The sequence below is a fragment of the Saccostrea cucullata genome, unplaced genomic scaffold, assembly GCF_032062105.1.
Source record: "Saccostrea cucullata isolate Sc308-1 unplaced genomic scaffold, CSIRO_AGI_Scuc_v1 ctg72, whole genome shotgun sequence".
In the NCBI taxonomy this organism is placed as follows: Eukaryota; Metazoa; Mollusca; class Bivalvia; order Ostreida; family Ostreidae; genus Saccostrea; species Saccostrea cuccullata.
This window is the reverse complement of record NW_026918900.1, coordinates 1382156-1395641: the sequence shown is the minus strand read 5'-3', so window position 1 is coordinate 1395641 and position 13486 is coordinate 1382156. Positions and strand designations below refer to the sequence as shown.

The 13486-nt window shown below is 36.2% G+C and overlaps 1 protein-coding gene across 2 annotated transcripts; it reads left to right on the top strand.

Annotated features, from left to right (window-relative positions):
- Positions 1 to 2413: 2413 nt before the first annotated feature.
- Positions 2414 to 12176, top strand: LOC134275422 (E3 ubiquitin-protein ligase ZSWIM2-like). 2 transcript variants are annotated; one of them, XM_062757709.1, is made up of 13 exons: positions 2414 to 2485; positions 4407 to 4557; positions 5347 to 5464; positions 6056 to 6281; positions 6610 to 6849; positions 6986 to 7070; positions 7306 to 7433; positions 7957 to 8128; positions 8482 to 8609; positions 9028 to 9270; positions 9550 to 10397; positions 11302 to 11399; positions 11913 to 12176. In XM_062757709.1, the coding sequence occupies exons 2-13, from the start codon at positions 4408 to 4410 to the stop codon at positions 12123 to 12125; spliced, it is 2649 nt and encodes an 882-aa protein (XP_062613693.1). In that variant the 5' UTR covers positions 2414 to 2485; position 4407; the 3' UTR covers positions 12126 to 12176. The 2 variants fall into 2 exon arrangements, with proteins under 2 accessions (XP_062613693.1, XP_062613699.1); XM_062757715.1 differs by lacking the exon at positions 2414 to 2485 and having other exon boundaries at positions 4369 to 4557; positions 9550 to 9731; positions 10221 to 10397.
- The last annotated feature ends 1310 nt before the right edge of the window (positions 12177 to 13486 follow it).

Sequence of the window (13486 nt, the reverse complement as noted above, 5' to 3'; positions counted from 1 at the left end):
AAAATGTTATGGAGAAAAATATGCATGAACGAAGGAAAAGACGACTTTCCTTTTACCCCCATATCCCCGCCGTCTCGATCAGGTCTCTCATCAGGTTTTGACATTTTTATGCGCCCGAATCGATAGATCCGAGGCGTATATTGTTTTTTCCTGTCTGTTTGTCTGTTTATCTGTTTGTCTGTTTGTCTGTTGTCAACTTTAAACTTCGCCATAACTTTTGAACCATGAGAGATGGAGACTTCATATTTGATATGCATACTCCACCGATGAAGCACTTGCAAATGACACCAAGGTCAATGACCTTGTGACCTTGACTGTGACCTATATGCTAAAAATAGCTTTTTCGAACTTTCGCCATAACGTATGAACCTTGAGAGATATAGACTTCATATTTGGTATGCCTACTCCACTAATGAAGTTCTTTCAAATGACTCCACGTTCAATGACCTTGTGACCTTGACCTATCTACTAAAAATAGTTTTTGTGAACTTTGTTGCCGCCGGGCGCATAGTGTTTCACAAACACGTCTTGTTTTCTTCTGAATTTATTGTTATTTGCTTATTATTTCTGTTTGTACACGCTACACTAAAAACACCCTGCGGTTTTTGTTAATTTAAAAAAGGGGGTGGGGGTTACAGATATGTTCATCATTAAATTAAACTACCCATGCACTGGCCAAAAGAATTTTGAATTTTTAAGACATGTATTCATTTTTCTCTGAAAAAAAATCTTGAAATCTTGTTTTTACTATATACATTTATTATATATAGGCGCACTGTGGGTACATGTATTCATTGTACCCATTTGAGAAAAAAAAGTAGACTGAGCACCTGCTGTGCTGTGCACTTTCATAAAGATGTAATGATTAACGCTGAGTGTAAAGATATACATACAGACTGCATTTAAGTAATAGAAATCAACAGTTGGTTTATGGTTGATTTGCATACAATACATTTTTGATAACTCAATTCAAAAGAAAATCAGTCAATCATATCTTTAACTGAAGACAAAGGCAGTTTAACGTCAGTCTTTTCTAATTTTTACAATAAAAGTTAAACTCGGGTTAAAATCTGAAATTCGATCCTTTGCTGTCTTAGATATTTGGTAATTCATAAGAAACAATGTGTAGTGGGAACAAGTAACTTTGTTATAAAGAAAGGTTGGTCGTCATCCGAAAGACGTAAAAAGTTTACATTTTTTGTACTTCTCTTTGTTATAAAGATTAGACTGTGCAAAATGTGATATGTCAGAACCTCAGAAACTTCAAATACCCAGGTAAGTTTTATTTATTTACCAGTGATATTTACTTTTAAATATAATTTACTGCCATGACTGCTTGTATCAGGCATAGAGCATCTGACAGGGGGAATGGGGGTGGGATCAAACTTTTTTAAAATGAATCATCCCCTAGTAAGCCATTTTTGTTGCAATATATAGTCAACATCGGGGATAGAAGGGATTTGCCTGTAAAAAAAAAGTTGGAACCTAACACCCCTACCTCCAAAAAAAGATGTTCGACTTTGGACAATTCCCTTCTTCTTTGGCTTGTCAAAGATTTTATGTTGTTACTAAAAACTTTTACAATCATTTTGCTGACGTGTATATAGTTCTTTTTATTTACTTTGTGAATTAAATGAAGATATCCATATCAATTAATTAAATTCGTTGTTTCAATTATTGAGTTCCCGGTAAAATTTTACACATAGAAGGATATAATCGAATTATCCTGTTTCTTTTAGCATGTTTAGATAGACAGTTATTGAGTTCTAGATATAATGTTACATTTTATTAGCTTTTCCAAAGTTTGTCATCATCTGCAAAAATACATGGATAAAGTTTTCAAGATCTGAATCATTTACTCAAACCATTTTTACCCCCCCCCCCTCTCTCTCAGGCGCGCGCTTTAGCACTGAATCGCTTTTTTTCTTTTACAACCTGTTTTTCAAATCGAATCAAAAAATATAAAATGATACTGTAAACATGTAAATGGCTTTTGGCGTATAAAATTTCGGGAAAAAAACTGATGTGAAGTGTATATTACAATGATTTAGTTAAAAGTACCGAAACATTGTGAAAATCAAATATATTATTACACGTAAATGGCTTATAAAATTTTGGAGAAAAACTTATGTGAAGTGAACGTTGAAATAATTTAAAAAGTACTAAAAATCAAATATATTATGTAAATGGCTCATTCGGGGGAAAAACCATCAGATTGAAACATTGTTATAATTCATAATTTCTCTGCACTGCTGTCTGTATCTTTGAAAAAATTTGTCAATTTAATTTTTAAATTCACTGTAACTTTTATTTATCGTAGTTGGCAAACCGATTTATAAATCTGTTTAGCTCATCCGGAAATTATACCATTATCGCTTTGACATTTATTTTGCCTTCTTCATGGTGATTTCAAAACGAGGCAATAAACAACATGGCTGTCTGACCAGAGTTAGGAATTTAAAATATTGATTTTCTTATGAAGAAGGTAGATAGCCCAATTAATTTCTTTTAGGGGGGCTAATGTTCACAATCTGTTAATCAAAGGAAGGTACGGTGAATTGTTAATACTGACATATTTTCTTTTAGTCGTGTTATTGAATTTGGGAAATATTTGTTATCTAGTTAATCTGTCTCAATAGGACAAGCTAGCCCTCACCACAAACCGGGTCCATAGGACAATATCATCTTAACGATAGAACGGTTCTACCTCTTTGTTAACCTTCCTATGTAGTCCTGCTGGCTCATCCACTAGCTTGACATGCCTGACTTGGCAGTTTCAGTTTTATTGGATCAAGTGGAGTTAACGGATATGTAGTTCCTTATTACGGCGGATATTCTTTCATAGAGTTGTGATTTGGTTATATTTTACTGCTAGAAATTAAAACAGGTCGACAGGTCGGCAGGTAAACATTTGCTAATATACAGGTCGGCAGGTCCGTCACAAGTCGGCAGGTAGACAGGTCGGCAGGTAGAGATGTCGGCAGGTAAAATTTTGCTAATAAACAGGTCGGCAGGTCCGTCACAAGTCGGCAGGTAGAGAAGTCGACAGGTAGGCAGGTAAACATTTGCTAATATACAGGTCGGCAGGTCCGTCACATGTCGGCAGGTAGACAGGTCGGCAGGTAGAGATGTCGGCAGGTCGACAGCTAAGCAGTTTCTGGTTAGTCCTCGCACATTATTCGACAGATTTGGGTTAGTCTAGCATCCATCTGAGAGATTAGGGTTACTCCTCGCGCATTATATTCCTAATTTGGGTTAGTCTTGCATCCAACCGAGGGATTATTGTTAATCCTCGCACATTATTCTACTGATTAGGGTTAGTCTCGTATCCATCCGAGAGATTATGGTCAGTCCTCTCACATTATTCGACTGATTAGGCTTAGTCTCACATCCATCTGAGAGATTAAGGTTAGTCCTCGCACATAATTATACCGATTAGGGTTAGTCTCGCATCCATCCGAGAGAGTAGGGTTAGTCCTCGTACATTATTCTACTGATTAGGGTTAGTCTCGCATCCATCCGAGATATTAGGGTTAATCCTCGCACATTATTCTACTCTCCATTTGGTCCCAGATGGCCGACCTGTCTACCAGTCGATCCGCATACCTGCCGACCTGTCTACCAGCCGACCCGTCTACCTGACGACCTATCTACCTGCCAAACCGTCTACCTGCCGACCTGTCTACCTGACGAACCGCCTACCTACAGATCCCGACCCATCTACCTGCCGACCTGTCTACCTGCCGACCCGTCTGCCTGACGACCTGTCTACCTGCCGAACCGCCTACCTGCTGATCCTGACCCATCTACCTGCCGACCTGTCTACCTGCCGACCCGTCTACATGACGACCTGTCTACCTACCGACCTGTCTACCTGCCTAACCGTCTTCCGGCTGTTCCCAACCCATCTACCTGCCGACCCGTCTACCTGACGACCTGTCTAACTGCCGACCTGTCTACCTGCCGAACCGCCTACCTGCTGATCCTGACCCATCTATCTGCCGACCCGCCGACCTGTCTACCTGCCGACCCGTCTACCTGACGACCTGTCTACCTGCCGACCTGTCTACCTGCCGAACCGTCTTCCTGCTGATTCCGACCCATCTACCTGCCGACCCGTCTACCTGACGACCTGTCTACCTGCCGACCCGCCGACCTGTCTACCTGCCGACCCGCCGACCTGTCTACCTGCCGTCAACCAGCTGTGTACCTCTCTACCTTTTTTGTACACATATACTTTCCGACTGAAATATGCGTATGAATATACAAATATAAATTATTGCGCCGAACTACTTTGTCCGTACTCTCCATTGGTTTGAGTAAGTCTCGGTATTTTAACGAAGAAGTTTCGAAGTAGATGAAGAAGATATGTACAGATATATATTGAAATTTTTATTTTTTTACAGAATGTCGAGGAGTGTAGCGTGGCGTCGCACGTGCAATGACTTGGTGTTCTGGCGACAATGTCAGGCACTGGACTCTACGATCTACATCCTCCGCGAGACCGGGCCAACGGGCTTCCTACTGAAAGAGGAAGGAGAGGCCAAGCCCGTCAAAGTAAGGGTCCCTGATGGTGTTTAAAAACTAATTTGAATGTATATACAATATAGTTAGAATAATCTAACTGTGTCTCGGTACAAGCCCTCACCACAGTTAGAATACGTCCCATATACTTGCAATGTAGCAGATCGGAGCGGATCCGCTCCGAAACGATTTTGAAGAGTATAAAATGATTTGCACTGGGAATAACTACCAAAATAATAAAAACAAACCTTTTTGAGATTGCTTATGCCTTTTATCCCAAAAAATAATCCATCTAAAGACGAAAATCCAATTAATTTTCTCAACGTTTTTCTCTCGATTCAAATGACCTCCATGTTTACATTCGGAACTCTCTAGATTGTTCCTAGTAAATGCACTATGCGAGTTATCGCCCGTGTTTCTTTCTGCTACATTACAAATAAACGGAACGAATTCTATCGTTAAACCGGGTCCGTAGGACAATATCATTTTAACGATAGAACATTCTATCTATATACAATAATTTTTGACCAGTTCTAAATGGGGTATGTGAATGTGAATCTGATTTAAATGCTCCTCATAGTAAACAAATGAAGACATAATTTGAAATTTAAAGTCAAAGTAGTCAAGAGACCTGCAGATTTAAAAATAGCTTAATTGTCATCAAAATTTAATCTTCTAATCTACAGAAACTTTTATTTTAGCATTAGTTTCATAATGAGAATTGTCATGTTATCAGTTGTAAATAGTTATCTAGAAATAACAAAGTTTAATTTAGACATACATATATTGTTGAACTGATTAAGATTCATTATATTTTTTCAGGTGTTTTTAGGGGATCCTCATTCCTGTACTTGTTCAAACTTTATGAAGGATAGAGACCTTTGTAAACACATTTGTTGGCTGATTCTGAAAAAGTTCAAAGTTCCACAGGATAATCCAGGTAGAGTTCTGCTTCTGTTGCATTAAATTCATTAATTTGTTTGCAGCTAGAAAATTTAATAGTCTTTGCTTTTTTTTTAATTATTATTTGTAATACTTTTCAGTTAAATCTCATTTACCAAATAATTTATTAAAACATCTAACGAACTGAAAGGGGAAAAAATTTAAAAAGTGTGATGATATTTCAATGATAAATAGAGGATATCTATATTGTGTGATTTGATATTGGCTTTATCCAACGAGTTGAAATGGTGTATATATTCGCGAGGCTTGCCGAGTCAAAACTGGAAGTGCTATTGATAAAGCATCTACCCATTAAAAAGCATAAGTTTATCCAATGGCCTGTATCACCCACACGTATGAGATAAATGACTAAATTAACGGTATACAAAGTACTTGAAGAAATTTACCTCTTGATCAGCTAAATTGATCATTATCTCAGAGAGAAACTGACTGCAAGTCTCAATAAAACATTTTATTTTGTTTATTAAAATTTTGATAACTATCAATTTAAGCTTTGATAGGAATCATATTTTACTGTTTTACATATACCGGTACATGTATTTACATGTATCAATCACCTTTAATTCAGTCACATGGCAACTTGGTCTAGTGGAGAGAGAAATCAACGAAATTCTGTTTGGCACCAGACAGCGTAAACCTCAGAGAAGGTGGGCAACATCTGCTCCACCGGATAAAACTGGGCAACTTTCCGATGGGAGGCCCACAATTCAACAGAGAGAAATCAAGGAAGAAGACTGCTGTCCAATTTGCCAGGACGAGCTTCTGCAGAAACACCAGCCTGTGACATTCTGCAAGTATGTAAAATGGAGGATCTGACATTCAATAATGACACACTCCCATTTAAGTGCCCCTGACTGATTTTTCACCTAAACAAAACTACATCAATAAGATTTTAGTTTTCAAATTCTGTGCATTGTTACTCCTACAGTCTTGGTTGAATAGTAGACTCAGTACAAAGGGAACTTAATTCTGATTATGGAGGACTTATTCACCCAATAACTACCTACTCCACTTTCGGTGCCCCTCTATGATCTTCCTTTTGAAAAATATTTCTGAAATTTACTTCAATAGGATTTATTCATTGTTTAATTATGTTTTCGACAACCTGTTTTCTTTTATCAGATTTAGTTGCGGGAACAGCATCCACATTAAATGTATGAAGATCTGGGCAGACCACCAGAAATCTTCTGGGGAGAAGACAATTAAATGTCCCTTCTGTCGAGAGGACTTTGGCCCATTTGAACTCCTGAAACAGGAGAGTCGCAATGCCATGGGGGTCCCCACAGGAGGTAGAATGGATCGTCACCTTTACACAAGGTGTCAAAGCTGTCACGCTTCACCGATTGAAGGGAAATGCTACAGGTAACTACAGGATTTGTGGAAAGGGATAAGATTTATATAATAATATGTTTGATGTCACTTTGTTCCAAAAAGAAATTTTAGAAGTGTTCTGAATATAATTTTTGAAATCTTAGAGTAATACTTTTTTAATTGACAGGTGCACAGCATGTACAGATTTCCACTTGTGTCAGACATGTTTCAACACTTCCATTCACACAAGCCACCCTTTTGAATACAGACATGTAAGACCAGCTGTTAAACAATACTTAGAAAATTTGTCAAATTTTGATATCACACCAATTTTCAAATAAAAAAATATTAAAATTAAAAACAATGTTTTTGATTTTTACACTTTATATACCTTTCCAAGTATGTCTTTTAATTCATTTTTACAGAATAGAGAAGTAAAATGCAGCAAATTAAAATAAATTCCCTAAAGTAGCCCTTTAATTTTTTGGTTCATTGATTTTTCTGTAGAAGAGAAATCAGAGATGGCGGCCTGCTCAGAGAACGTATGGAGCAGTTCTACCGGAGGCTGTGGCTAATGACCTGTTAAACAGGGAATTCACTGAGGGGGACTATGAGCTACTGACACAGCTGGACAGGTAAATAATGTAAACCAATTATTATTCGTGAAATCTTTTGTTCGCAATTCTTCAGTTTGAATTCATCAGCCTTGAGAATACAAATTTGGCGAGTAAGACAACATGTTCTACATAAATATATACTTAGGTGAAGAATTGTTCTTGACACAAAAAAAGTCGCAAGTAAAAGAGAACATTTTATTTAATAGTAAATGCAATAAAAAAGTACATACTTATAACAATTACATGTTAGTTAAGGTTGAGGGTTTAATGAAGATTCATTCATCAAGGATTAAAATCACAGTTTTTCCTCAAAGGCACTGCATGTGCAGAAATATTACATTTTCAGTGTGAATACATTATGCCTTCCATATCACTGAAATAAGGAATCCCACTCTTGTACTAATGTTTACCCCTGAAACTTTCATAGTTTTGAAATTAATAAAGAAAGAAAATATTACAATACATCAATTAAATTATCAAAATTATTAACAAAACATGTACAAGAATTAAGCTGTAAATGTAATCTGTTATATATTTTTAGCAATGCCAACCAGCAGCCCAGTGACATACCAGAGGACGTAATCCACAAGTTTCCTCTGGAGAAAGTCCGAGAGCGGGGACCATTACTGGCACCGGGCTTGCAGTGCCGAATTTGTCTCCGGGGTTATGAGGTCAACCAGTATGTCAGAAAGTTACCACGATGCAAACACAAGGTAGCAGCTTATTCTTCAATTTTAAGAAATTGAAATAAAATGGTTACTTTGTGAAAGCATACCGCAAGTAGACTTGTGATTAGCATTTGGCAAAAGTTTATGAATGTGTATAAATGCAGGGCTGTAAACTCCCAATATTTATATATAGGACTATATATGGTAAGAGTCATTTTAAGCCAAATAGATCAACATTTTTAAATTGAATTCAGATATGTGAAATTGTTTGTCATTTTCTTGAAGAGTTTATGTTTGAGATATTTTCAAATACATTTGTCTTCTAATTATTTGTAAACACTTTTTATTTGTTCTGACTTTTTGTTTTGTCATATGAACTTTATTTCCTTTTTTTCCAGTTTCACAAGGAATGTATAGATAACTGGCTCCTTCACTCCCACCCCACATGTCCAGTGGACGGTCAGGTGGTCTGGGACCCAGTCACTGCTCAGTTAGAGGCGGAGGAACAGGCTGAAAGAAATCAAAGGTATCGATGAACAAACGTTTTACGTTTTCTATCATTATTACTCCCCCACCCCCCACCTCCCATTAAAGATGATTACTGAACACACACTTTGGGTTTCTTTATTACCACCCCCCCCCCCCCCCCCCCCCCCCCCCCCCCCTGACAAAAATTTTTGTGGAATCATTTTAATTTTGGGAGGCTGGGGGTCATATTGTTCATTAGCAAAATTGTGTTAGTTAATTGGGTGGTAATTCATGGGTGACTCATAAATTCAGATGATACAATAAATAGATATTGATGAAATAGTTGTTCCTAGGATGTTGAAATAGTTGTTCCTAGGATGTAAATTCATGGATAAAGGTGACCCAAAAAAAATCCACAAACATTAGTCCCCTTTGGATAATGATGATTCCACAGTAACCTTAATCTTATATTACAGAGCTTCTGCTGCATCAAAGAAAACAAATTCCTCTGGTATACAAGGGAATGATGTGAGTGAACTCAGTATACCAGGGGTGGGGCTAGTGAGAGTGGACAATACCCCTGTAGAGAGGTCCAGCAGTTTACGGGGGAGGAAGATGGCACAGCAAGGTCGTTTACAAGGGAGGCCAACAGAAGATTCAGCTGTGGATCCACTGAGGGCTAGCTTTACACTTAATGGGCTGTCTGTTGGTGCTAATGGGTAAATTATCTTACACAGCAAATCTTGATTATTATAGAATAAGGTATAAATGTAAATTATCTTAAAATGTATATCTTGCTTATTCTGGAATAAGGCAAGATATAATGTAGGTATAATTCTCTAGTACTGGGTAAAGTCTTTTAGAAGTACACGCTGAAATTTAATGTGCATGTACATACAGCATTCATCAACTTTAATGTGCAAGTATTGGAATACCCTGTCTCATTGAAATAAATAAAGATGTACTTCAAAGAGATTTGATATTTTTTCTCTTTTCAGAGGTGAAGGGACGGAAAACATGTCTACAACTACTACTTTACCAGGAGGTCGTTTGCTGGGCCGCTTACAACATCGAAAATCCTCCCTCAACCAGCGTCTGCAAGAAATCGGTGGCCAGTCAGATGAACAAAAACACACAGAGGAGGCAGATCATCAATCCCAGTCCTCAGAACACTTTGCAGGTCAGAATCTTCACAGGCAAAATTCTCGTCGCAGACGAAATCTCTCAGATGAACTATCTCACAATGAAGACTCACATGAGATAGGATCAGAAGCCGTGATAGAGTTACCTTTGGGTCATAAAAATGACCGCTCTACTACACATAATGCTATCAAAAACACTTTATCAATGTTACAAACAGAAAATTTGGCAAATTCAGTGTCTAAGACACCAGACTCGAGTCGATCTTCTCGCTCCCCGAGCGTGAGATCTTTACTTCATAGTAGACCATCCGAGCTTCATTCTCCTAATAAGGATTTACCTCCGCTTTTCGAATCGGACGAGACTAATCCTAATGCGGACATTGACACAATGTCCACTGTAACTAGCCAAGGGGCAAGTAGTTATCGCAGTGGAAAACATCGTTTTTTCCAGCGAGTTCCTAAAGAGAACACTCCAGCTGTTGTAAATGATTTTGATGTCTTGTTAACGTCTCTACGTTCATCTCCAGATTCCAGAGCAAGCCTCATGGGGTCACACACAAGTCTCAGCAGCATTCGCTCAACACGGCTTGCAAATGGAGTTATTCTTGCTGAGGCACAGGATGAGGGGCCTGAGGGTGGATTGTCTCGGGGTCACTCAGGTGGCCCCAGGACCGGTCTGCCCCCCAGGGCCCCAAGGCTGACAGGTATTTCTAAGGGAGCTAACTCTGCATGCATTTCTTCTTTGAGGGGATGTTTGTCTTATGTCACAACCTTTGCTTAAAAAAATGCTTGAAATTTTCTTTAAAATCTTCACAATCAATCATTTAGAAATAAAAATTAGAATTACTGGACGGGAGACAAGCATACCCATTAACCCTTCTTTTGTAGCTAACAACCTGCATTGCTAAATGTTGTTTCAGTAGTTAATGTGTTATAGACATCCTTTATGTATGAATCCAAAAAAATAATTCACTGTTATTTCTTATCCTCTCTTTCAGTCTTTCTTTATTGTACTAGTCAATAGAATGGAACATGGCACTTTGCTGATTTTATTTTTTATATTATGAAATATTTTTAAAGAAATGGATGTACATGATTGTATTTCACTTTTGATAACAGTACATAAAAGCTAATATAAATTAATGATGAGTTTATTTAATTTTGTCATATACATTGTACAAATAACACATGTAATACAAAGAGAGATTTGCTTTGTAGAGTTACTGTAGATATATTACTTAATTCTCTCTCTGACATTGTTTGATTTTTTTTAATAATGTATCATTCATGCATACTTAATTTTAAATAGTACATGATATTCTATCATGTCATTGATGTGACATGGCTTTGGCATGATTGTTATAATATAAAAAACACTTTTGTTCTTTATTGATTAAATTATTGGGGTTTATTGATTAAAATCAAAATAGCAGATAATCAAAAACATTAGGTTTACATTCAAAATGTTAAAATGTTAAAATGTAGCACAAAGTAGCTGAAGCAAGGACACTATGAATGAGTTGTATCTAGTATATATATAATATTAAAATTTTTCAGTGCTGATTTAAACTAAACTAATGCATTTATTAACACTATATATTTATTTAGAACATGAGCGACAGTTAAGGAGAGGGTCCAATAGCCAGGAAGTTAATCAAGCAGGGGTCCAGAACCAGCAGGAGGACCAGCTAATGGAGCGATTACAGGTTAATACTACCTTAAATTCCTCATTTTTAAAATATATTAAAAATGTTTCATTTCATACATTTTGAACATTATGACTTTTTTATTGAGGATTTAAAAACCTGTTAGCATGGTATTAGGGAGTCTATAAAATTTGAACCCAGCTCTTTAAGATTTTATAATGTGACAACCATTGTTCCACCTTTTGAATATCAAGAGTTAAAATTTAAGATATTCTTAGAGTAGAATCACCGCAATGCATATGTATTTAAGAAATACAATATTGGCAGAGATATTGTTTAAAATACTATATGCAATTCAATTATCCATTTACATTTATGAAGTACATACTTGAAACACGTTTACAAGTTCTGCTGTATAATTTTAAGCAGTTAACATTCATTTGGATGATGATTAATGGAAAGAAACTGAACGAGATTTCATTCAAAATGTATTAAATTTAATGCTGATATAATGAATTTGAAATTTTGCAATTTGTTGCACAATTTAAATTTTGATTATCTCCCTTTTTCCAGCTCTTCACTGACCTTTACCTTGGCAACAGTCCAACTGCCTCTCCAGACTATCAAGGGAGAGCACCCAGACTTGTACGTCGTCAAATTAGTAATCCTGCTGCAGTACGTCAGAGAAAGAGAGAAAATGAAATCCGTAGGAGGAGAACAAACGAGTTTGGATTGGAGGGAACAAGCCCGTACAATAATTTAACTCTGCGGGACATTATTCATTAATGTTAAGTGATAAAGTAACTGTGATTTGGACAATTTACTCTGAAAGTGAAACTGAAACAGATTGTTTTATTAAATCTGAAAATTGAAAGCTAGTATTTTCATATATTTATGGAATCTCTAGATATACTTTAAAGAATTGTTATTTTTATCCAATTGACTGCTATATGGAAAGTGCATTACAAATTGTATTTAAAAATTTGTTTTTTATATTGTGTGCCACTGGACATATTTTGCTTCTATACCCATATTTATATATTCAGACATGCTTTGCTGTGATCATTGCTCAATTTTCGAGAAAAAAAAACCAAAACACATTTTTAAATTATGATACGGAGGTTAGGATGAAAGAAATTGAATGTCAGAGTTGTTATATTATCCTGAATCAGTATTCAAGAGAAGTTGCAATATACTGTAGATTTTAGTGATTTTATGGAATAATGTTATGGATAATGGTATTTTTGATTTTTAAAAAGTACATGTATTATCTGAAAACTGTGATATATTGTTTACAGTGATTTTTTTCTTATACAGAGCAATATACCTGGAGATTCCATCCAACATAAATTTGACTTTTATATTCATTTTGTTTTTGCCTTTCTGAGAGAGAGAGTGTGAGAGAATACTGTATGTGTACTTAAAAAAGCGGGCTTCATATTTTAACAGCTTTGGCACAGACAATGATGCGTTAATTCATGAATACCGCTTAGAAATCTCATTTATATATACAAAACACAGCACAGACATAAGTAGCGCTAATTCATGATTACACCAACAACTCCATACCCATTGCGCTAAATTTTGAATATACGCCAATTTATGTACACGTTCAGTAATTGACAACAAATTGTTGCATGTATACTGAGTTGCAAATGTAATTATTACATATAATAATTGATATGCTGAAAAAGAGTTGAAGAGTTAACTTATATATTACGGATTTTTTTAGGGGGTGAGTGGCGTGGGGGTGGGGTATGGTAATAATGTTAAAAGTTTGGTGTATATGGAAATTTTAAATAACAATGCATGTTAAATTCACCTCACGGCTTTGTATTATATTCACCAGTATACTTACGATTCAGCTGGTATAGTAATAATCATTAACAAGTACATTGTATTTGGTATATGCATCAAATGGTTTTGCAGTATTACAATAAAAAAATCTTGTAAAACAGTCTAGTCAATCTTGAAAAAAAAATTGAGCACATCTTGCATTGGAAAAAAAATGTGATTGATAAGTGTACATTTATTTAAAATATTTGTTAAAAATAGAAAGGGAAAGCATGGTGTTGGAATGGTTTAATTAGCTCAAGATTAATAAAGAAAAAAGGCACAGCTCTGTAAATCTTTCCAAATTTTGCTAT